We start from the raw sequence: 22962 nt of genomic DNA, 5'->3' as shown, positions 1-22962 counted from the left end.
GTGATATATAGAAATGCATTTGATTTATGGATATTGCTTTTATATCCTGCTACTTTGCTGAATTCATTAATTAATTCTAGAAGTTTTCTGGTGGAGTTTTTTGGATCCTCTAAGTATGGAATCATGTCATCAGCAAATAATGATAGTTTGAGTTCTTTTCCTATTTGTATCGCTTTAATTTTTTTAAATCTGTCTAATTGCTCTGGGTTTCAAGGACTATGTTGAATAGAAGTGATGAAAGAGGGCTTCCCTGTATTGTTCCAGTTTTTAGAGGGAATGCTTCCAATTTTTCTCCATTTAGAATGATGTGATGAAAAAGGAAATATCATGACAGACGCTATTGAAATAAAAAAAGACAATTAGAAACTATTTTGAAAATTTATACTGCAGTAAAATAGAAAACCTCAAAGACACTGAAAAATTTCTAGAGGCATATGATCAACCCAAACTGAGTCAAGAGGATATCCACAATTTAAACAGATCAATTTCAAGCAAGGAAATAGAAGACACCATGAAAAGCCTACCAACCAAGAAAAGTCCTGAGTTCTACAGCTGAGTTCTACAAAACCTACAAAGAAAAATTAATACCAATACTACTCAAATTATTCCATGAAATAGAAAAGGAAGGAACCCTTCCAAATTCATTCTATGAAGCTAGTATCATCCTGATACCAAAATCAGGTAGAGACACCTCAAGGAAATAAAATTTCAGACCAATATTCCTGATGAACATTGATGCAAAAATTCTCATATAAATTCTGGCAAATCTCATACAAAAACATATTTAAAAAATAGTGCACCAAGATCAAGTGGGGTTCATTCCAGGGATGCAAGGTTGGCTCAACATACGGAAATCAATAAATATGAAGAATCATATGATTATATCAATTGATGCAGAGAAAACATCTGACAAAATACAGAAACCTTTCATGTTCAAAACACTAGAAATACTAGGGATAGTAGGAACATATGTCATCATTGTAAAAGCTATCTAAGTATGACAATATTTGAGGCAATATCTAGGATTCCTAAGGCAACAAATTCAGACATGACTTTAGCAAAATGGCTCCCTGAGCACAGCTCTCTCTGCTTATAAATTGAGAAATGCAGAACACTTCTCAAGCAACATCCTGCCATGCTGCTCCTGGATCAGTTAAGTTCAGATTGCCTTTCTGTTTTACAACTATTTCCATGCCTAATGTGTGCACAATGTCTCTTTCTCTTTCCCTTTGTGTTACCTCTTCCTCTGTTGTGCTTTGGTGCTGCTACCACCACTAGATTCAGCACTGCTCAAAGACTAGAATTTCTGGGTCTCTCCAAGTCTCTGTCTAATAATAAACTTCAGTGAATTTGCTCATCCATCCATCTCACTGAATAGATGTTTTCTAGCTGCTTTGATTCTGAACTTTCTTTGTCATTTAAAATAAATGCTCCCTCCTATTTTTTGGAAGAGTTTGAGATGGATTGGTATTAAATTGTTAAATGTTTGGTGGGATTTATCAGTGAAGCCATCTGATCTGCTGAGATTTTCTCTCTTATTGAGTCAGTTCTGGAGTTAGTTGTTGTGTTTCTAGAAACTTTTCCATTTCATCTAGGCTACTAAATTTGTTGGTATACCACTGTTCATAATAATCTCTGATAAACCTTTTTTTATTTCTTACAAAATCATTTCAGATTTTAGTGATTCAAATATATTTTTTTTCTTCATCAATCTAGTTCTTCAATTTTGTGGATCCCCTGCCAATTCTACAAAGAACAAACTTCTTTTTTTTTTTGGTACTGGGAAGTGAGCCCAGGGGCACTTTACTGAGCTATATCCCAGCCCTTTTAATTTTTATTTTGAGACAGGGTCTTGTGAAGTTGTGTAGGGCCCCACTAAATTGCTGAGGCTCCCAAGTTGCTGGGGTATAAGCATACATCATCATGCTTGGCTCCTAGCCAGTAAGGTTCTTTCTCCTTTTGTATTTACCTATTATTAATTCATGTATCTTTTATGTTGTATTTGTGTCATATTTAAAAATAAAGTTTAAGGAGAATTAAGAATTTTTGTTCAATAAAAGATATAATTAATAAAGCCAAAAAGCAACTGAGTGGAAATAGATATTTGCTATATATGCATTTGAGAAAAAATTCATATCTAGAACTGTGAAGAATTTCTGTGAATAAATAAAAAGATAGCTCAACAATAAAATAGATTCCTTTAACAGGCACTTCATAAAAAGAGCAGAATCAAATGGACAATAATCATAGGAAAATAGATTCAATATACAGTTATCAGCAAAGAGATTAAAGCCACATTCATAGCTAAGATGAATATTATCTATAACAATTTGTCAATATCTACTAAGCTGAACATATTCCAATCCTATAAATCACTCCCAGTAATATACTCAAGAGAAATATACACAGATAATCAGTAAAGTGCATGAACAAGATTGCTATTAACAACACTTTTTATATTAGCCTGAACTGGTAACTACCCCAAAGTCTTGTCAACAACAAAATGGAGAAGTAAATTATGGCATATTCATTGTAGTGGAATACTATATAGCAATGAGAATGAGTTAAAATTATATATAATGGGGATAAATCTCACAAATGTAATGCTAAACAAAAGAATCCAGAAACAAAAAAGTACATATTCTGTGGTTGCATTTATGTAAAGTACAAAGACAGACAAAATTAATGAATAGTGTTGGAAGTCTGGAAAGGTGTTAACTTTGGTAAGGAGGGTGAATAGGAAGGTATATAGGAGCTCCTGGGATACTAATAATGTTCTATTTTTTTAATCTGGGTAATGGTTACACAGATGTATTCATTTTGTGAAAAGTCAATAATCTATGCATTTATGATTTTGCATCTTTCTGTATTTATATTTGTGTAATGTGTTTTTAAAAAGGAGTATGGGAGGGTCTGAACTGTTGATATCACGCCACTGATTGAGGAATCTAATTGGTCTTCCAATTCTTTCTATTTGATTTCTAGAAAACAAAAGTAAGGGTAATAACTAATAGAATAGAAGTTGAAAGTAAAGCTTTCAACTGATAAATGGGGAAAGTGAGTGGACAGAAGGATGTACAACAAAATACATTCCTTTAATTGAGTACTCTTTCTTCCTCTGCCTTGGTTCTCTATTAAAGCTTAACCCATTACATCCCAAGTGAATATATCAACAAAATTGATACAGGCACATTAAAATAAGTTGCAAATCAAATTCTAGAACTAATACATGTTATAATATTAGTATTATTTTATTATAATCATTATAATTATATTCTTTTTGTAATGATTATATTGTATATTATTTACTATATTTAAATCATGTTCTATAATTATATTGTACATTATATACTCTGCTTAAATTTTCATAGTGTTCCATATATGAGGATGATGGCACAAAATGGATTAAACAGTGCTATGAACTATGTTAGAAAACACTGAGTTTATTAGATAATTTTTCAAAGGACAGATTATGGTGCCTTTACTCTAGTTGTATGAATTCTTAGTTCCTTTTGGAATGGAACCCACTACCCTGGAGTGCTGAAGTGAGCAACAAGAAAGAGTAACTCATTTAAGTTGTTTTTTCCTGAAGGTATCTTCCAGACCCTCTTCTAACATCGATCCAGGCAACTATGTTGAAGTGAATGATTCACTCACCCATCTACCCTCTAAAGTGGTGATACAAGACATTACTATGGAGCTACACTGTCCACTTTGTAACGACTGGTTCCGTGATCCACTGATGCTAAGCTGTGGTCACAACTTCTGCCAAATCTGTATCCAAAACTTTTGGAAGCTGCAAGCAAAGGAAACCTTCTGTCCTGAGTGTAAGATGCTATGTCAATATAGCAACTGTACATTTAACCTTGTGCTGGAGAAGCTGGTGGAAAAGATTAAGAAGCTTCCACTACTCAAAGGCCATCCACAGTGCCCAGAGCATGGAGAGAACCTGAAACTGTTCAGTAAGCCAGATGGGAAGTTGATCTGCTTTCAATGTAAGGATGCACGGTTATCTCCGGAGCAGTCTAAGGAATTCCTGCAAATCTCTGATGCTGTTCGTTTCTTTACGGTGTGTGGGCCTTGGCCTTGAGCAATCTCTTAGGAAAGCTAGGAAAAATCTTTTGTAGGACTGCTTCTGTCTTCCAACTTCATCTCTTTATTTAAATAATAATGAGAAAGCTCATGTTTTGTAAAGTTCTTTCTGTAAAGTTACTGCTTATAGGAAAGGAACAGTTGAGGAATTCTGGCTGACTCCCTCAGTCACATGCTGTATAGAATGTGAGTGTATAAGATATTACTCTTGTTATAGAAGGTTTGAAATTTGGTCAATTTTAAGATTAATATAACAACAGAAGAAATATAAGAAAGTCTACTATAGATAGTTAAATTTTGTCACATTTGTAATTCTTAAATGTTTAGAATTTCCGAAGGGATTAGAGAAAGCTGATATAGGAGATGTATTGTAAAAGAAAAGGATATGACTTTAACTGGGAAATAATTTGGCTTTGCATGGGCAGAAGGAATAAACAAATGTTCTAACAATGTAAGTAAAAATATAGATGGTGAGAACAGTGCAAATAGAGTGAAAAAATGGGGAGTTCTATTATCTACTTCAAATCTCCACGACTAGCTAATAAGAAAGCAAAACTAAGTTTTTCTGCTGCTTGTAATTTTATTCACAATTATTGAAAGAGACAGGAACTATGCTACAGGTGAAGGGAAAGAGATTTGCAGCAAGAGCTTGCTTTTCCCCAGCCCACTAAGGTTTTGGGAATATCCTTATGGCCTTTCATCTCTCAAGCTGGTATAGGTTAATTCTGTTTGGTGTTCCTAGGATGAGCTTGCCGTCCATCAGAGTCAACTGGAAACAACCCTGAAGGATCTTCAGTCTCTGAAAGCCATGCAGAAGGATGCTATTGCTGCTTACAAGGTGAGAAGCAGGGTAGAGGGTTATGAGATAGAACTAGAATACACCCTGGTAACTTCAGCTGCATAAGTGCAAATGTATATATTTTATATGTATATAAAATCTATACACTAAATGGCACTTGGGGTATAGAACTGGAAAACTGACACTGTGTAGATAATGTTAAGTATTTTAAACTTCATCTTCTGAATAATGAGAAGACATTAAAGGATTTTAAACAGGACATGATTTCAACTTATTTTGAAATATCTTTGATAGCTGCAAGGAGAATGGATTGGAAAGGGGCAATGACAACGACAATAGTTAGAAGAAGGCAGTGGTCCCAGAGAATGATGGAAGTGACTTGGACTATAAAGGCAGTGAAGATGCAGAGAAATGAACAGCTTGAGCATGTTTATTTGGGGACAAAAGTATCTGTGGTGATTGATTAGATGTGAGGGGTGAATGGAGATATCAAATAGGCAGATGGATATAGGAATCTGGAGCTCAGAAGCTGGTTTATTTTGGAGATGTCATCATTAGATGTCAGCATTTTCCACAGGTGGGAAAGGATGTTGCCTAGAAAGAAAGTGTAGAATGGGAAGGTGAATGAACCTTGGACAGAATATCAAGTAATTCTAAGACTTGGTTAGAGGAAGTGGAATCAATAAGACTGAAAAATGGTGATGAGAAAGGTAAAAAGGAAACTGGAAAAGTGTGAGCTAGAAGAGAGAGAGGGAGTTAAGACTATTTTAAGAGTGCAATAATGATGGCCAGATGCAGTGGCATGCTCCTGTAATCCCATCTACTCAGGAGGTTGAGGCAGGACTCCAAGTTTGAGGCCAGTCTCAGAAACTTAGCAAGATTTGTCTCAAAATAAAAAGGGCTGGGGAAATAGCTTGGTGGTAGAGTCCACCTGGGTTCAATTCCTAGTATCACAAAAAAGTGCAATAATGATAGACATAGAGTCTAAGTTGGATAAGAGGGCACATGAAAATAGAAATTTATGAACAGTAATGGAGGTGTTGCTGAATACAAAGTTTTAATGAGATTAATAGCTGTTGCAATAGGGGTACCTGAGTAAGTGAGTTTGGAGTATAAAAAGTTATTTTGGAGATGGTGCAATTGCTGGGAATAAAAAGATTCTAGGTGTGACTATGGGAATAAGTAGATAAAGCTATAAATCATTAGAAATGAGGAGGGTGAGGAACTGAGAAATCAGTATGTCAGATGGTTGGTTCACCCGTGAAGAGGTTGAAATCACCCAAGAAAAGAAGTATGAGTGTGGTGGTTGTTAATTTCAGTGCTTCACACATTGCTCATATCCTGTTTCTTCTACATTGTCTTGGCAGCAGGAGTGGCATCTCCTCAGTTCTGGTTTCTAGATAAGGAGAGTTCTTACGGGCCTCTAATGGTCTCGGTCTAATAACACTACTTGGTAGATATTGTTTTACCAATAAAGAAGGTATTCTTATTCATTCTATAATGTTTGACTAATTCCCAAATACTCACCATCCCATCATTGCAATGAGAACCGAGAGACCACTTTTGGCTATTTCATCCTGATCTATTAAACTGACCAGGAAAAAAAGGAGTAAGTCTCCTAAAAGGCTCCTTTGAGTAGGGCTGAAATGTTGACACTCAGCAGCCATTTATATGCATTTTTCTGCAGTGGTATTTCCCCAAGTTGTGCTAGTGTTGGTGTGGGTCCCCATCCCCAAGTGCTAGTCTCAGTAATAACCATGGTGATGATAATGGAGGTTTCCAGGAAAACAAGATACATCTGCAGCAACATGTGTCCTTGGAGTTTCTAAAGCTGCATCAGTTCCTGCACAGCAAAGAAAAGGACCTTCTAAGTGACCTCCGGGAAGAGGGGAAAGCCTTGAATGAAGAGATGGAGATGAATCTGAACCAGCTTCAGGAGCAGTGTCTACTTGCCAAAGATATGTTGGTGAGCATTCAGACACGGCTGGAACAGCGGAACTCCTTCGATTTCCTCAAAGTGAGACTCCATAACAACCCCATTATGGGTACATTTAAGAGGGTGGAAGAGGGTTGTGAAGGTTGCAGTTGTGGCTTTTCATGATCAAGGGAAAACAAAACAGACTACTGTAGTGCTTTTAAGATTCTCTGAGAGAAAAGCAGGAGTCTACTTTTGCTTTATGCTCAGCAGGAAGCTTTAGTTTCATGCTCCAAAACAAGGGAATAAAATCCAATTAATAGGGCTAGGGTTGTGATTCAGTGGTGGAGCGCTTGCCTAGCCTGCATGAGGCACTGGATTCAATTCTCAGCACTGCATCTATATAATTAAAAATAGGGCTGGGGATGTGGCTCAAGCGGTAGCACGATCGCCTGGCATGCGTGCGGCCCAGGTTCGATCCTCAGCACCACATACAAACAAAGATGTTGTGTCCGCCGAAAACTAAAAAAATAAATATTAAAAAAAAATTCTTTCTCTCTCTCTCTCTCTTTAAAAAAAAAGAATTCTAGAAAATTAGAGCAAGGAAAGGGCAGTTTATCCTGGGTTAGATTGGGAATGCAGAACAGAAAAAAAGCATTGGAGGATGAAAGGAATCCTTGGAGCTGAGTTGGGGACCATCTGCACAGAACCCCAATATTTTTTTAATACTTTTATTTATTTATTTATTTTTTATGTGGTGCCCGGGAAACGAACCCAGTGCCTCATGCATGCAAGGCAAGCGCTCTACCACTGAGCCACAATTACGGCCAGGACCCCAATATTGATGATCAAATTTTGGTGATAGAATATTGCAGAAATTTTTGGAGGTGATAAATGAGCATTTGACTTCTCTTTCTCCTTTCTTCTTTTAGGACATCTCAAATCTCTTGGATAGGTAAGTGTTTCCCTATGGTACTCTTTCTACTTTTCTTTAGTCCTTATAGAATGTCTAAGAATAAATGATTTATGTCTCTCACAGTTTGGAGCAAGGAACAAGGGCGCTGGCACCAAGAGAACTTATCTCCAGAAAGCTCAACCCAGGCCATTTCAAAGGTCCTCTCCAGTACATGATGTGGAGAGAAATGCAGTCCACTCTCACTCCAGGTATCAGTGGTTAGGAACTATTGGTTCCTAGGGCTCCTAATGTATGGTTCAATTGTGGAACCTCTTTGGCTCTAATTAGTTCTTTAGTCTGAGGCAGGAGGAAGGGTGGAATTAGCCAATAGAAAGCTAGCTGGTATTGACTGAATTTCTTCTGTTGCTATGATATAAGAATGTATGATTTTGAACTGGTAAATAGGTAAGTGGTCTATCATATGTGGCGACAAAATTTTATCTTGTTTTGCTAAATCAAGGTTTCTTTGCCCTAAAGGAGGAGGTTTTCTTTGCATATTTGTTGTATTTACATAGGGTCTTTACAAGTCCTCTTGTGTTTGATGTTCATAATATAGAGTATAACATTTTAGAAGATTGTATAGAGATATTCAGCGCTTCAGAAGAAAACAGATAATTTTAATAAATGTGTCTGAAGGAGACTAGGTTTCTTTTATTCCTGAAGATATCAAAGGATTGAGCAGGATAGAAATACACAAATGGCATTTCAAGTACATTAAACAGTGTTCCAAATAAAAAAAATCTTTATAGAAATGAAGTTTTAATAGGATTTATATAGAGACATTATTATTATTGTTTTTAGTTATTAATTTCATTAAAATCACAAATCTATCCCTGTTAATTTTTCCAGGTAATTGACATTGAAAAAAATCAACTTTATTGCAGTAAAATTAACACAGAGAAAATTCACCAATTTTACATACATTACACTCAGAGTACAATTTGATGAGTTTTGACAAACATATGCACTTTTATAAATATCACCATAATCAAAATATAGAAAATCTCTCTCACCTCAAAAAAGTTTCCACATGCCATTTTGCAATCAATTTCTTCCTTATAACCATCAACCCAATACTCACTTATCTGCTTTATTCATCTTAAATGTATCTTTTTCTAATTTTTCATATAAGTGAAATCACTTATGCATCTTATTTTTTGCACTTAGCATAATGCTTTCTGACATTTATGTTCTTGCATGTGTCAATAATTGTGTTTTTTTTTTTGATATATCACAATTTGCTTAATTATTCATCAACCGATGGACATTTGGGTAGTTTCCAGTTTGGGGATACTATGAATAAAGTTGTGTGAATATGTTTACAAACATTTGTATTTTATTTTCTTTGGGGTAAGTACCTTGTTGTGGGATTTCTGGGTATGTGTTAAGTGTATGATTAATTTTATAAGAAACTACCAAATATTTTTTTTTTTCTGAAATGGCAGCACCATTTCACATTCCCACCTGCAATAGATGAGAGTTCCAGTTTCTTTACATCTTTGCCAAAACTTGATATTGTCAATCTTTTTCATTTTAACTATTTTATTGGAAGTATAGTATCTCATTGTGTTTTTAATGTGTATATCTCTAATGAGCAATCCTATTGAGCATTTTTTCATGTGCTTCTTTGTCATTCATGTAAATGCATATATACATGCATTTAATAAGGGGCACTTAACCAGTGAGCAACATCCCCAGCCTTTTAAAAAAATTTATTTAGATTTATTTATTTTATTTCTTTTTCCATCCCTTTAACTTATTTCTGTTTTTTACATTCTTAAGTATGTTTTAGGTAGCTACATGCAGTTAAGTTTGCTTTTTAAAATTCAATTTGACAATCTCTCCCTTTTACTTTAAGTGTTTTGAGTATTTACATTTAATGTAATTCATATGATTTTTGTTTAAATCTACCACCTATCTTTTGTTCTTTAGACATGCCTTCTTTGGGATGGAGTGCCTTTTATTTTTCCTTTTCATCATCTTATTGGTTTATTATTTGTACTTCTTTGTTTTTTAATATATAAATTTCTTTAGAATTTTACAGTATACATCTTTAACTTATTCCATTACACTTTTTGCATTCTACTTTTCCATTCTTTATTCTTTCTGCTATCATTTTTCACATATTTTTTATTTCTATATGTTCCAGATTCCACCTACATTGACTTTTTTTTCTATAAATAGTTAACCTTTTTTTTTTTTTGTAGCACTGGGGATCAAACTCAGAACTTTGGGCATTCTGGGCGAGTACTTTAACTGGGCTTCATCTCCAATTATATTTTAAAAAGATAAAAAACTGAAGAAATGTCTTTAAAATTTTTTTTTGTACTTGTAGTAGATGGACAGAATGCCTTTATTTTATTTATTTTTACGTGGTATTAAGGATCGAACCCAGTGCTTAACACATGCCAGACAAGTGCTCTGTCACTGAGCTATAGCCCTAGCCCTGAAGAAATGTTTTTTATATTTATATATTCATAATTTCTGCTTCATTTCTTTGGGTAGAGACAAATTTCCATCTGCTACATCTTTCCTTCTACTTCCTTTAATAATTTTTATAATGCAAGTATGCTGCATTGTAAAGCTGAATTATCTCAGCTTCTGTCTGAAAAAAGTCCTTATTTTACTATAAGTTTTCAAAAATATTTTCCCTGGAACAGGGTTGATGGATTTCTTTTTCAATACTTTAAGGATGTCACTCTGTTTTCTGACTTGCATAGTTTCTGATTAGATGTCTAATTGTCATTCTTATCTTCATTTTTTGGTATGGGCTTTATTTATTTATTTTTTTGCTACCTTTGTGATTTTCTTTTTGTCACCTTCTTTTGCCAATTTGATTCTCAAGGTGTGATTTTCATTTTCTTTCTTTCTTTTCTTTTCTTTTTTTTGGTACCCGGGATTGAACCCAGGGGAACTTAACCACTGAGCCATATCCTCAGCCCTTTTTTGTATTTTATTTAGAGACTGAGTTGCTAAGTGCCTCACCAAGTTGCTGAGGCTGGCTTTGAACTTTCCATCTTCCTGCCTCAGTCTCCTGAGTTGCTGGGATTATAGGAGTGTGCCATCACACCCAGCTCAAGGTGTGATTTTTCTTTTATTTATTCTTCTTCTTGTTCATTGAGACTCTTGAGTTCATAGTTTTCTATGATCTATGAGTTCATAGTTTTCATTAAATAATGAAATAATACCCACTATTTTTTTTTCTTTTCCTCCTCCTTTTTTGAAATGGGGATTCACTATGTTGCCTAAACTAGCCTCAAACTCCTGGGATCAAATGATTCTCCTGGTTCAGCCTCCCAAATAGCTGGGACTATAGGTGTACACCACTATGCCCAGCTTCTTCAAATATTTTTTACCACACCCCTTTTTTCCTAAAGAAAATTGTAATCTTACCTATATTAGAAATTTAATGTTGTCAAATTGCCTCATGTCATCAATGCTCATTATTTTTTAGGCCTTTTTCTTCTTATGCTTCATTTTCAATGTTTTCTTTATTCCTATTCAAATTCTTTTGTCCTTTCTTCTGCATGCTAATTAGTTTATGCTGAACAGGATATTTCTTTCTTATATATATTTCATTTAATTTCTACAAATTTCATTTGGGTCTTTTAATACCTCTGTTTTCTCTCCTCACCATGTTCCTGCTTTCCTCTACATTCTCATGCAAATAGAAGATATTTACACACTTCAATGTCCTTGTCTACTAATTCTATATTGTCATCAGTTCTGGGCCTGTTTTTATTGCTTGATTTTTCTCCTAACTGTGGGTTATATTTTCCTGCTGCTTTCCATGGCCACTAATTATTTTTATTTTTAATGGGGTTTAGTTTTAGAACACATTTAGATGTGTAAATTTTATAGAAAAATTAAGATGGTAGTAGAGTTCTCACATACTCCTTCCCTCTTTCCTATATTATTACCCCCTTACATTTAATGATATGTATTTTTATAACTAATGAACCAAAATCAATATGTTTTTACTAACTAAAATCCAGTTTCTTTAGACTTCCTTAGTTTTTTTTAAACATTTATTTTTTAGTTGTACACAATACCTTTATTTTGTTTTTATTTTTATGTGGTGCTGAGGATCGAACCCAGGGCCTCGCACGTGCTAGGTAAGCGCTCTACTGCTGAGCCACAACCCCAGCCCGCAACTTCCTTAGTTTTTACCTAATGTTATTTTTTGTTTCAGGTTTCCATCTAAGATGCTACACTATATGTGGGTGTTATGTTTCTTTAGGCTTCTTTTTGGAAGTGACAGTTTCTCAGACTTTTTTTTTTTTTTTGAGGAGTACTGGGTGTATGTTTTGTAGGATGCCACACTATTGCTTTTACTTAATGGTTTTTTTCTTATGATAAATCAGACAGGTTCTGAGTTATTGTGAAAAAGACAACAGCAGTAAAAGTGTCATTTTCCTCACTTCATATCTAGCACACACACTGTCAATAGGATTTATGACTGCACATGGCTGAGTAAGTGTTTGGCAGGTTTCTTCACTATAAAGTTACTTTCTTTTCTTCCTTCCATACTGTACACAATGGAAGGCAGTCACTATGTGTAGCCCACACTTAAGGAGTGAATAATTATGCTTTCCCCTCCTTGAGGGTGAAGAATCTACATAAGTTATTTGGAATTATGCTGAATGGGAGTCTTATCTCTTCTGGATGCTTTGGATGCCAAATATTATGAATTTTGAATTTTTTTGCCGTTTTTTTTAAGTAGTTCTTTAGGTTATATTGGATTTAATTCTGGCATATAGTCAAGTTACATGAAATCTTTTTGTTCCTTTTAAGGCTTTATTTAAACTTTGATAGAATGGTTCAAGAACAGTCTTTCATCTAGGGCTAATTTAGCTCATTTTCTATGGTAACTCCCCCCTGAGTACTCTTATTTTCCCATTCTGGCTTGCAAGACTGAAAACCATTCTCAATCTTGTGTGAGCTTCAGAAATTGTTCAGCCTATTGATTTTGAGAGATTCTTTTTACACCCTATACAAGTGCAGACCAGTACTCAGCTGTATCTTTGAGGGATATTCAAAGGTCTCTGTGTAGTTCCCTCTTCTATGTTACTCTGTCCAGCAAATTCTAGCTGCCTTGATATAACAGTGATTTCTTCTTGTACGCTTTGCCCTGCAAAGTCAGACCTCATTTTTAGCAATCGTTTAAAGTGAAAACTGATTTTTACTTTTTCACCTAAGAAAATAAAATGGGATATATTTAAAACATGACCATTTATTTACTTATTTATTTGGGATGGAACCCAGAGCCTTGCACATTCTAGGCAAGTGCTCTATTACTGAGTTACATCCTCAGCTCTTTTAAATTTTATTTTGAGATGGGAACTTAACAAATTGCTGAGACTGGCCTCAAACTTGGGATCATCCTGCCTCAGCCTCCTGAGTGGCTGGGATTATTACAGCCCATCATGCCTGGCTTATTACAATCTTATTATAATGCTTTATTCATTTATATATTCTTCCCTTATACAGAGTGGGAGACTTTTTTTTCCTATGGTAACTGTGGTCAGGCCTTGGTAAAATATACTTTAAACAAGGAAAGAAAGAACATATACATTTAAGAATGGAGTTCTTAATAGAAAACACCAACAGATGAAGGGCAATGAAATCCGTCAAAGAGGCTGAGGAGTTCTAGCAGGAGAAATAAAAGGAAAATCACAAAACAAGGTTAACATGGAATCTATGGAAAGAATGTTAAGGAGAAGTGAGTGGTCATTAAGCCAAATTCAGAGACAATAATTAAGAAAGTAATTGGAAAAATAAATGTTTGAATCAACTATCAGAGACTTGGATATGGACAATTTCAAGAGTGGAAATGGGTAGAAATTGTGTTATTAAGGAGTGAGTTGGAAACGAGCCAGTAGTGATCACTCATGAGAAGTTTGACTAAGGGAAGGCGAGTATAGCAGTGTAAAAGTTTTTTTTTTCTTTTTTTTTTTTTGTATGTGTATGGTGTGTAGTGGGGTGCTTGGGATTGATCCTAGGGTATCCACACATGCCTTGGAAGTACTCTATCACTGAGCTACATCCCCAGCTCCAAAGAGTATTTTAAAAACATGCTAAGGAGGAGTATCCTTGTAGAAAGACAAAAATCAAGGGTACAAGAAAGGACATAATAGGTGGAAATAGAGAATATTGAGTGAGAGTTAAGGCAGAGAGAGGTATTGACCTTCCTCAGTTTCTTCTGGGATAGGAGAAGAGATAAAAATGGTAGAAGCAGACAATTTTGTCAGGGGCTTTTCTGTTTGAATGGGAAAGACAGAGGGATTCTTAAAAGATGTACTTTACTCCTCTGTGAAGTAGAAGATGAAGACTTTGCCTGGGAGGGGATGAGTGGAAGAATAGAAGGTTTGAGGATGGAGTTAAAGATTTGAAATTGCTTTTGTAAAGAATCAAAGAGGAGGGGCTGGGATTGTGGCTCAGCAGTAGAGTGCTCTGCTCGCCTAGCACACGCGGAGCCCTGGGTTCGATCCTCAGCACCACATAAAAATAAATAAATAAAACAAAGGTATTGTGTCCGACTACATAAAAAATATATTTTAAAAAATCAGAGAGGATTTGATTTGGTAAATAAAGGGTTTCTAGGCAGTATTGATGGTCATGCTCTGAGTGAAAATAATGAGTTTGTAGTAGTTTCTGTATGCATACTCTTGTGATTTTTCTCCTGTAGTAGTCAGAAGCTGGGATGTGAATTTGAATGGCAGGATAGATCCAGGGTTGAAGAGTTGCATAGTGGATGCTACAGGAGCAGAAGAAGATAAAAAGTATTAAGGTTATAGGCAATAAAGCAACCAAAGCTGAGCTGTTCAGAGAGGATTTTATGCCAGAAAGCATAGTTTAGGATGCCATGAGAAAAAAGGAACTAGAGATGTTCATGAAATTAAGTGATGGGTTATAAGGAGAGATGAGAGTGAGAAAGCTCAAGAAATAAAAGATTGGAATATCTGAATTTAAGATTTAGAGAAGGAATTGATCCCAATGACTACATGATGTGAAATTTGATCACTGATATGGATAGCTGAAGTAGAATGAAGTGAGTCCCTAGGAGTTAAGTCAAGAACTTTCAAAGATGGAAGAGTGGTGGCTATATCCAAGAGATATAGGCTGGATTTGGGGTAGAGAAGTAAAATTGACCCAAAGTTCAGGGAGTTCCAGGAAGTTTGTTTATAATAGCATCAAACAGAGGATTGTAAAAATAGAATGACAATAATCTACAATGAAGAGTGATTTTTACATGAGGATGGACAATAAAGTAGTAGTCTAGAAGTGGCCATGGTGGCTACTGGATCTATGGCACCTGATTTAAAGAATGAATAGTGCTGTGAAAGCTGTATTTTTTGGGGGGGAAGAACCATCAAGTTTCTATTAAAGCAAAGAGATGATGAGAGAATTCTATAAATTGAGGTTATAAGAAAGTTAGTTAAGGAAAGAGTTCCAAAGGGCAGAGTAGAAAGAGTTCGGTGAGAGCACTGAGAAGATATGTGAAAGGAGGGGAAGCAAAGCACAGCATAATAGGATAAGAATCAGGAGAAGACCAATCATCAGAGGGGTGTTTACATTCTTCATGTTAGCTAAGGATAACATGATTACAAAGACATGGTAGAATTAGTTGGTGTTAAGTTTCCAAATGGAATTTTTTTGGGGGGGCGGGTACTGGGGATTGAATTCTGGGGCACTCGACCATTGAGCCATATCCTCAGTCCTATTTTGTATTTTTTTTTTTTATTTAGAGATAGGGTTTCACTGAATTGCTTAGCACCTCACATTTGCTGAGGCTGGCTTTGAACTCATGATCCTCCTGCCTCAGCCTCCCCAGCCACTGGGATTACAGGCTTGTGCTTCAAATAGAATTTTGATCAAAGTTCATTTATTCATTTAATAAACAGTTACTTGAACACCTAAGAACAGTGTCAAAATTTAAACATAAATGAGGAAGTAAAACAGATGAAGTCTCTGCCTTCCCAAAGATTACATTCTAGTGACAGAGATGGACAATGAGCTAGTAAATAATTTCACAAAATGATAACCACTGTGAAGAAAATAAACCAGGATACACTCAATAAATAACTTTTTCATGAGAAAATAAAAAGCAGGATAAGTGCATAAACAATAATGGATAGATGAACATCCTGTTTCAGAATGAACAGAGAAAACATCTTTGAGAAGGTAGTTCCCTTCTTCCTACATTGTATTGGGAAAATTTCCAAATGTATAGAAAATTTATAAAATTTGCAAGGAACACCCTATATTTTTTAATTGCTTTTATTTTTTAAATACATGACAGAAGAATGCATCACAATTCTTATTTAACATATAGAATACAATTTTTCATATCTCTGTATATAAAGTATGTTCACACCAATTCATGTCTTCATACATGTACTTTGGATAATGATGTCCATCACATTCCACCATCATTGCTAACCCCTGCCCCCTCCTTTCCCCTCCTACCCCTCTGCCCTACCTAGAGGAACACCTCTATCTTTACCTATAACACCTATGATAGATTATTATCGATGTTTTATTGCCTTTTTATGAATAGAGGCCTGAATAATGTGAAGTGAACCATGTGGGGAGAAAGAGTATTCTGGGACAATAGAAGAAAGAAGGTGTAAAGATCCTAAAGTAGAAATGAGTTTGAAATATTCAAGGAACTGCCAAAAGGCAAGGGTGGTTTGATCATAGAAAAAACAAGAGGAAACATGGTGGAGATGAAGTCAGAGATGTGGGTAAATCATGTGTCTTTTATCATCTTTGTAAGGACTATGGATTTCACCTCAGGTGTGACAGGAAGCCTAGGAGTATGTTGAATATAACTGCATTCATGTTGTGAGCAAAATAGGTTGCATATGGGCAAGAATAGAATTAGAAGAGTAAAAAGCTATTGCAGTAGTTCTAGGCTAATGTGTTTATGGAAGTAGTCAGCAGTGTTTAGGCTCAAAATATATTTTGAAGGTGGAGATGACAGAACTTGCTATTAGAGTGAATATGGCATGAGAAGGAAAGAGGACATAGAGCTGACTCCCAGGAGTCTTCAGAGTCAATGCAGGCTGTGAACTAGCTGGAAGTGTCAGAGGCTTAGTGATGAACAGGTTGGGATTTTAAAAGGTTGGTAAGAGGTCTTTCTGGTAACTTCCAAAGAAATTCTAGTCTTCACATTAGAAAGATTAATAACCCAAAGTGCATGGGAATGTATGAGGGAAAGGGGAATCAGCCTATATGGAAAAATTCAGGATTTTTAACACTTCAAAGTCTCTTATTGGAAGGAGAAGTCCTTGGGATAATGGAAAAGACTCAGGCTTTTTTTGGTAACAAGGAGTTGCACTTAACTGATCTCACTTTTTTTTTTTTCTTTTTGGTACTGGGGATTGAACTCAGGGGCATTTGATCACTGAGCCAAATCCCTAGCCCTATTTTGTATTTTATTTGGAGACAGGGTCTCCAAATTAGCACCTTGCTTTTGCTGAGGCTGGCTTTGAAATCGCAATCCTCCTGCCTCAGCCTCCCAAGCTGCTGAGATTGTAGGCATGCACCACTGCACCCAACAACTGATCTCACTTTTAAGGACAAATAAATCCAACAACAAATATATCTATCTATCTATCTATTATGTTTCCTTTATCAAATTTCATGCCAAGGTCCAGTTGTCTTACATCTGGAATTTGTGTCATCTTCTTACTGATCTGCTTCCAACCCCTCTTCATTTAGAATTTTTTTTAAATAAAAACTGCTGTCCTGTGATTTGTCTAAACCAATACTTGTTAAGCCATTAGTGTTGAAAAGCCAGCTTTTAAAAATTATTTTCAAAAATTTAATTGATATTTAATTTTTTATTTTTTAAAAATATTTATTTAGTTGTAGATGAACACACAGTATCTTTATTTATTTTTATGTGGTGCTGAGGATCAAACCCAATGCCTCACACATGCGAGGCAAGCGCTTTTACCACTGAGCTACAACTCCAGCCCCCTTGACATTTAATTTTTAATTGTACATATATAGTAGGTACAGTATGATAATTCTATACATGTATACAATGTTTATGATCAAATCAAGGTAATTCATATATCTGTCTCCTCAGACATTTATACTTTCTCTGTCAGGAACCTTTAAACTCTTCTAGTTATTTTGAAATATATAAAAAATTGTTGTAGCTTATAGTTACCTTGCTGTGCTATTGAACAGTAGGATGAATTCCTCCTATCTAATGGTTCTTTGGGACCTGTTATCCAGCCTCATTCTACCCATTCTCTCCACTACCATTCCTAGTCTCTAGTGACCATTATTCAACTCTACTCCTATGAGATGAATTTTTTTTACCTTTCATGTATTTTTAAAATCTCCACTCTTATCATGGAGTGATATTTCTGTAGGATACAATATAAATTAATTACCTGAAATTGTGAAATTAAAAAATGGTAACAAAGTACAAGATCACTTTTATAATAATTAGGTTCAAGTGACATAAAATTACTGTCAGATTGGCTAATGAAAGTTTCTTAAAATTCACTCTCAATATAGGTATTACCTTGTCCCAGACTGGTAACCACACAATTTGTGGACCACATTCAGAGTAGCCGTGGCATAAACCATTCCAGATATCAGATGTTTCATATATGTTAAGTCAAATATAAAGTTTCTACCACTGACCTCTAACCTCATTTACAGCTCAGTTTTATCTGTCTCTCACTTACAGGTAAGCTCTTACTTCTCTGTTACATGAGCAACTATATTTAACTCCTTTTTATCTGCCTTTGCTTACTCAAAATATCCTACATTTCGTACACATTATATCACAAGTAAAATACTTATTCTCCTTACAAAGCTTTCCTAGGACAACTATATCAAATTTTTACCCATTTGGCATTTGAATTTTTTGTATTTATCAATATAAATTTACATTATTTGTATTATTTCCTATAGTAAAACATAAATTGCTTGAGAGTAAAGCCTAATTTTTACTCTAAATATAAAAATGTATAGAAATAGCAACATGGATACCCAAACATTAAGGAGTATGTAAAATATTGCCTGCTAGGAGTTCATGGACATGGGGAATAAAGTTCTGGTGTCTATGTAAATATGTCTTTTACTATGGGAATTTGCATTCACTCCCTTTTCCCCCCACATCCTGCTTTGTCTTATTTTCTTACTAGGCCTATCTCCATTAACTCTGGACCCTAAAACAGCTCACCCAAATCTGGTGCTATCCAAAAACTGGACGAGTGTGTGGCATGGTGACATTAAGCAGGTAATGCCTGATGATCCAGAGAGATTTGACTCAAGTGTGGCTGTACTTGGCTCAAAAGGCTTTACATCTGGAAAGTGGTACTGGGAAGTAGAAGTGGCAAAGAAGACAAAATGGACAGTTGGAGTTGCAAGAGAATCCATCATTCGGAAGGGCAGCTGTCCTCTAACTCCTGAGCAAGGATTCTGGCTTTTAAGACTAAGGAATCAAACGGATCTAAAGGCTTTGGATTTGCCTTCTTGCAGTCTGAAACTTACTGACAATCTCAACAAGGTGGGCATTTACCTAGATTATGAAGGAGGGCAGGTGTCCTTCTACAATGCTAAGACCTTGACCCATATTTATACCTTCAGTTGCATTTTCACAGAGAAACTTTATCCCTACTTTTGTCCCTGCCTTAATGATGGTGGAGAGAATAAAGAACCATTACATATCTTACATCCACAGAATTAGTCATACTATTGTATAAATTCAGAGAATATTAAAGAAGTATTGAAATAGTTTACCAGTCTCACTGGATTCTCTTCCCAATTATGGGGAACTCTGTAATAATGAAAAGTAGGGTTCTCAAACTGAATTCCATTCTCAGTGTCCTAAATGGATTTCACCAGAGCCTTTCAAGATGACCTTCTACTTCTCTGGAGTCTTCTACAACACAGAAGCCACTCTCCTCTAGTGACCATCATGTTCTTGGTACTGGAGCAAACTGCAACTTGAGTTTGTGGTGCTTGGTAACCCTTTAAAATATGCCCAGGTATACTATCATGATATCATTATTTTCCAGCATAGTGACTCTAGGTTGATTAATTTTCACAACGTGCCTCTTTTTCTTTCTGTTATCTTTTGATAATTTTCATTTCCTTTCTCTTTTAGAAATTTTTACTGTAATCTTAAAAACTTCCTCCAGAGACTTAAAGAAAAAAGAATGAAATGATCTGAATTAGTTTATAATTTTGTATTAAATTTTCTCAGCATACTTTTTAGTCTAATGAATCTCAGACATGTTTTCTTCCTTTCTCAATCCCTTTTCCTATTTATCTATGTTGAAGGACATTTGTTTTTTTGTGTTGAAATATATTTTAGTATTTCCATCTACTTTTGACTATATCCTTTTTCATCAGTCTTGCTTACAATTTTAATAGCAGCACTTTTTATCTTGATCTCCAATATATACTCATCCTTCAGTTTGTTCCTTCCAAGTCTAAAGTTCTTAGTATCATTGATCTCAGCAGTACTCTCAATGAAATGTCCTTATTTTTCTTTCCTTAGAAATCCCCATCTAAATTTGTTTTGTTTTCTACAGCTAGAAGTTTTGAGAGGACTTTTTAGGACCTGCATTGTTATCCTTCTAAAATTACAAAAAGATTTTTTTTTTTTTTTTTTTGGTAAGGCAAAAGCTGGTGGTCCCATTTGTCTAATGGGAGAAATAATATTATAGATAATATTAATAAAGCATTGGCATATATGACATGCATATATTTAAAATTTTTTAGTACTGTGTATTGAACCCAGAGGAGATTTACCACTGAGCCACATTCCCAGCATATATTTTTTTTTTTTTAGACTAGGCCTTGCTAAGTTGCTAAAGCTGGCTTTCAACTTGCAATCCTCCTGTCTCAGCCTCTGAAGCTACTGGGATTACAGGCATGTGTCACCATACCCAGTGAGGCAGTTGTAGCTTCTAAAAGCTCTCAGGTGATTCTAATGTGTGGCTAGGGCAGAAAACCACTGAGCTAAGATAACACACTTTATTTTTAAAATCTTTTTATTTTAAAAATAATTCAAATTTAGGGCTGGGATATACCTTGTGGTAGAGTACTTACCTAGCATGTGTGAAGCCCTGGTTTTAATTTCTAGCACACTACACACACACACACACACACACATTCAAACTTACAAAAAAGTTGTACATGTGAATGATAAATTCCCATATATTTTCCATCTAGACTCAGCAATTATTAAGATTTTGCCACATTTTCTTGGTCTCTCTCCTCCACACCCATCCCATATGATTTTGTGCATGTATATAGGTAACTATTATTCATTTATTTTTGCTGAACCACTTTATATTAAATTGCAACACTGTAATTCTTATTCCTTATACTAGCAAGTATCTCCTAAGAACCAGGTATTCTCTTACCTAAGCACAGTACTAAATTATGAAATTCAGAAAATTGATCATTGACAATACTAGTAGCTAGCATATAGTCCATATTAAATAAGTATTTTTAATGGTAGAATTTTAGGCACTTGGTAAAGAATTTCAAGTACCATGACAAAAAAAGAGGGTCTAGTGCTTTCTGTTAGAATTCTAAATAATTGGTATCTAAAGTCTGTCTTGAGGACAGACAAGTGCTAGAGTTTAGAGAAAAATATACCACAGTGAATCTCACCATTATCTCATCCACAAGACACTAATTTAAAAAAAAAAACCTACAAGTAAAAAGCAGGAAAGATCGGTAGAGTAAAGGGAAGGGAACGAGGGGGAGGAGGGCAGGGAAGGGGAAATACTGGGGACTGAATTAGAACAATTTATATTCCATGTTTTTATAATTGTAATATATTCTATTGTCATATATAACTATGACAATTATAGTTAAATAATTAAAAGTATTTAATTATACTTTTAATTGTTTAACTATAATAATTAATTAAATAATTAAAAGTAATCAACAGAATAGGACAAAATTCTATGGAAAAGTTGAGTAAGTTGGAAATAGTGAAGGATGAATAGGTATGAAAATATTTTAATCTAAATTTGGAAAATAACTTCTTTAAAATGAATATTTATATGATAATGGTTGCATAATGATATTAATCAGAAATTAACAAACTGTATACTTACAGTGAGAAAATTTTATAGGATAGGAATTATACTGCAAAAATGCTATTTTTTTAAAGAAAAAAAAAAGAATTTTTTTAAATGACCAGGGGAATAACAAAAGACTGTAGGCATACACATATGTTCCACTATTTGTAGGTATTTACCTTAATACTTTCTCTGACATAATAATCTCAGCTCTCTAGTATTTTGTTTTCTAGAAAAAAAACTTCAGACCAATACCTCTCATAAACATAGATGCAAAATTCTCAATAAAATTCTGGCAAATCAAATTCAGAAACATATCAAAAAGATAGTACACCACGATCAAGTGGGATTCATCCCAGGGATGCAAGGTTGTTTCATCATACGGAAATCAATAAATGTAATTCATCACATCAATAGACTCAAAGATAAGAATCATATGATCTCTTCACATTCCCAGGATTCTGAGCTCTTCTGTCTCCTTGAGTCAATCGGCCTGAGAGCACCTTCCTCTCTATGGGAATACATGTGCTCTAAGCCTGGTGAGCACTGATGCATTGGAACACCCGTGACAAGACCTGGCAGTATGCTTGGTGCCTGAGGGCATCACTGAATTGGCACAGGCACTGCTCTGATTGGTAAGAAGCCCCAGCAATACTCAGCAGAATACTGCCGCACTATGCACGCAACAGCATCTCCTATCCAGCCGCCTGCCACAGGACAGGATGGGAACCAGTCAGCTGACAAGAACCTGGAGAGAGTAAACTGCCACACAGTCACCATGGAGAATGTTGGTTAGCCCTGCATCAGTTCCACCCGCACCCTGAAATTCCTTGGCTGAAGCACCCTTGCAGTTAAGCTCACTCGTGGCCACCAACCGTGAGACCCTGACCTGGATTCAGCACAGGCACCTTCTATCCTCACCCTACAGGTCTATGTTCCTGAACACAGGCAGACCTGAGATGACTGCAACACTACCCTGTTCCCCATGTTTTTTGCTTTTCTTTAGGAAAGAATTAAGTCCTTGTCATAGGCACTTTTAACTTGTTATAAGGTAATGAAGCAAACAAATGAAAATTACTGAGTTTAAAAAAGAATATGCTGACTTAAAAGATACTGGATGGGTAAA

General features: G+C 35.3%; 1 protein-coding gene across 1 annotated transcript in view; it reads left to right on the top strand.

Moving 5' to 3' along the window:
• Positions 1–19527, top strand: part of Trim69 (tripartite motif containing 69) — a 32969-nt gene extending 13442 nt beyond the window's left edge. The window contains exons 2-7 of the mRNA XM_015480711.2: positions 3593–4069; positions 4835–4930; positions 6675–6908; positions 7739–7761; positions 7846–7970; positions 18936–19527. Of these exons, the coding sequence (XP_015336197.1) occupies positions 3593–4069; positions 4835–4930; positions 6675–6908; positions 7739–7761; positions 7846–7970; positions 18936–19480 (1500 nt within the window). The 3' untranslated portion in view covers positions 19481–19527. The remainder of the gene's footprint in view (positions 1–3592; positions 4070–4834; positions 4931–6674; positions 6909–7738; positions 7762–7845; positions 7971–18935) is intronic.
• The last annotated feature ends 3435 nt before the right edge of the window (positions 19528–22962 follow it).

The sequence above is a fragment of the Marmota marmota genome, unplaced genomic scaffold (genome assembly GCF_001458135.2).
Source record: "Marmota marmota marmota unplaced genomic scaffold, marMar, whole genome shotgun sequence".
NCBI classification, from domain to species: domain Eukaryota; kingdom Metazoa; phylum Chordata; class Mammalia; order Rodentia; family Sciuridae; genus Marmota; species Marmota marmota.
Note: the sequence above shows the minus strand (reverse complement) of the source record. Positions and strands in the feature narration are given on the sequence as shown.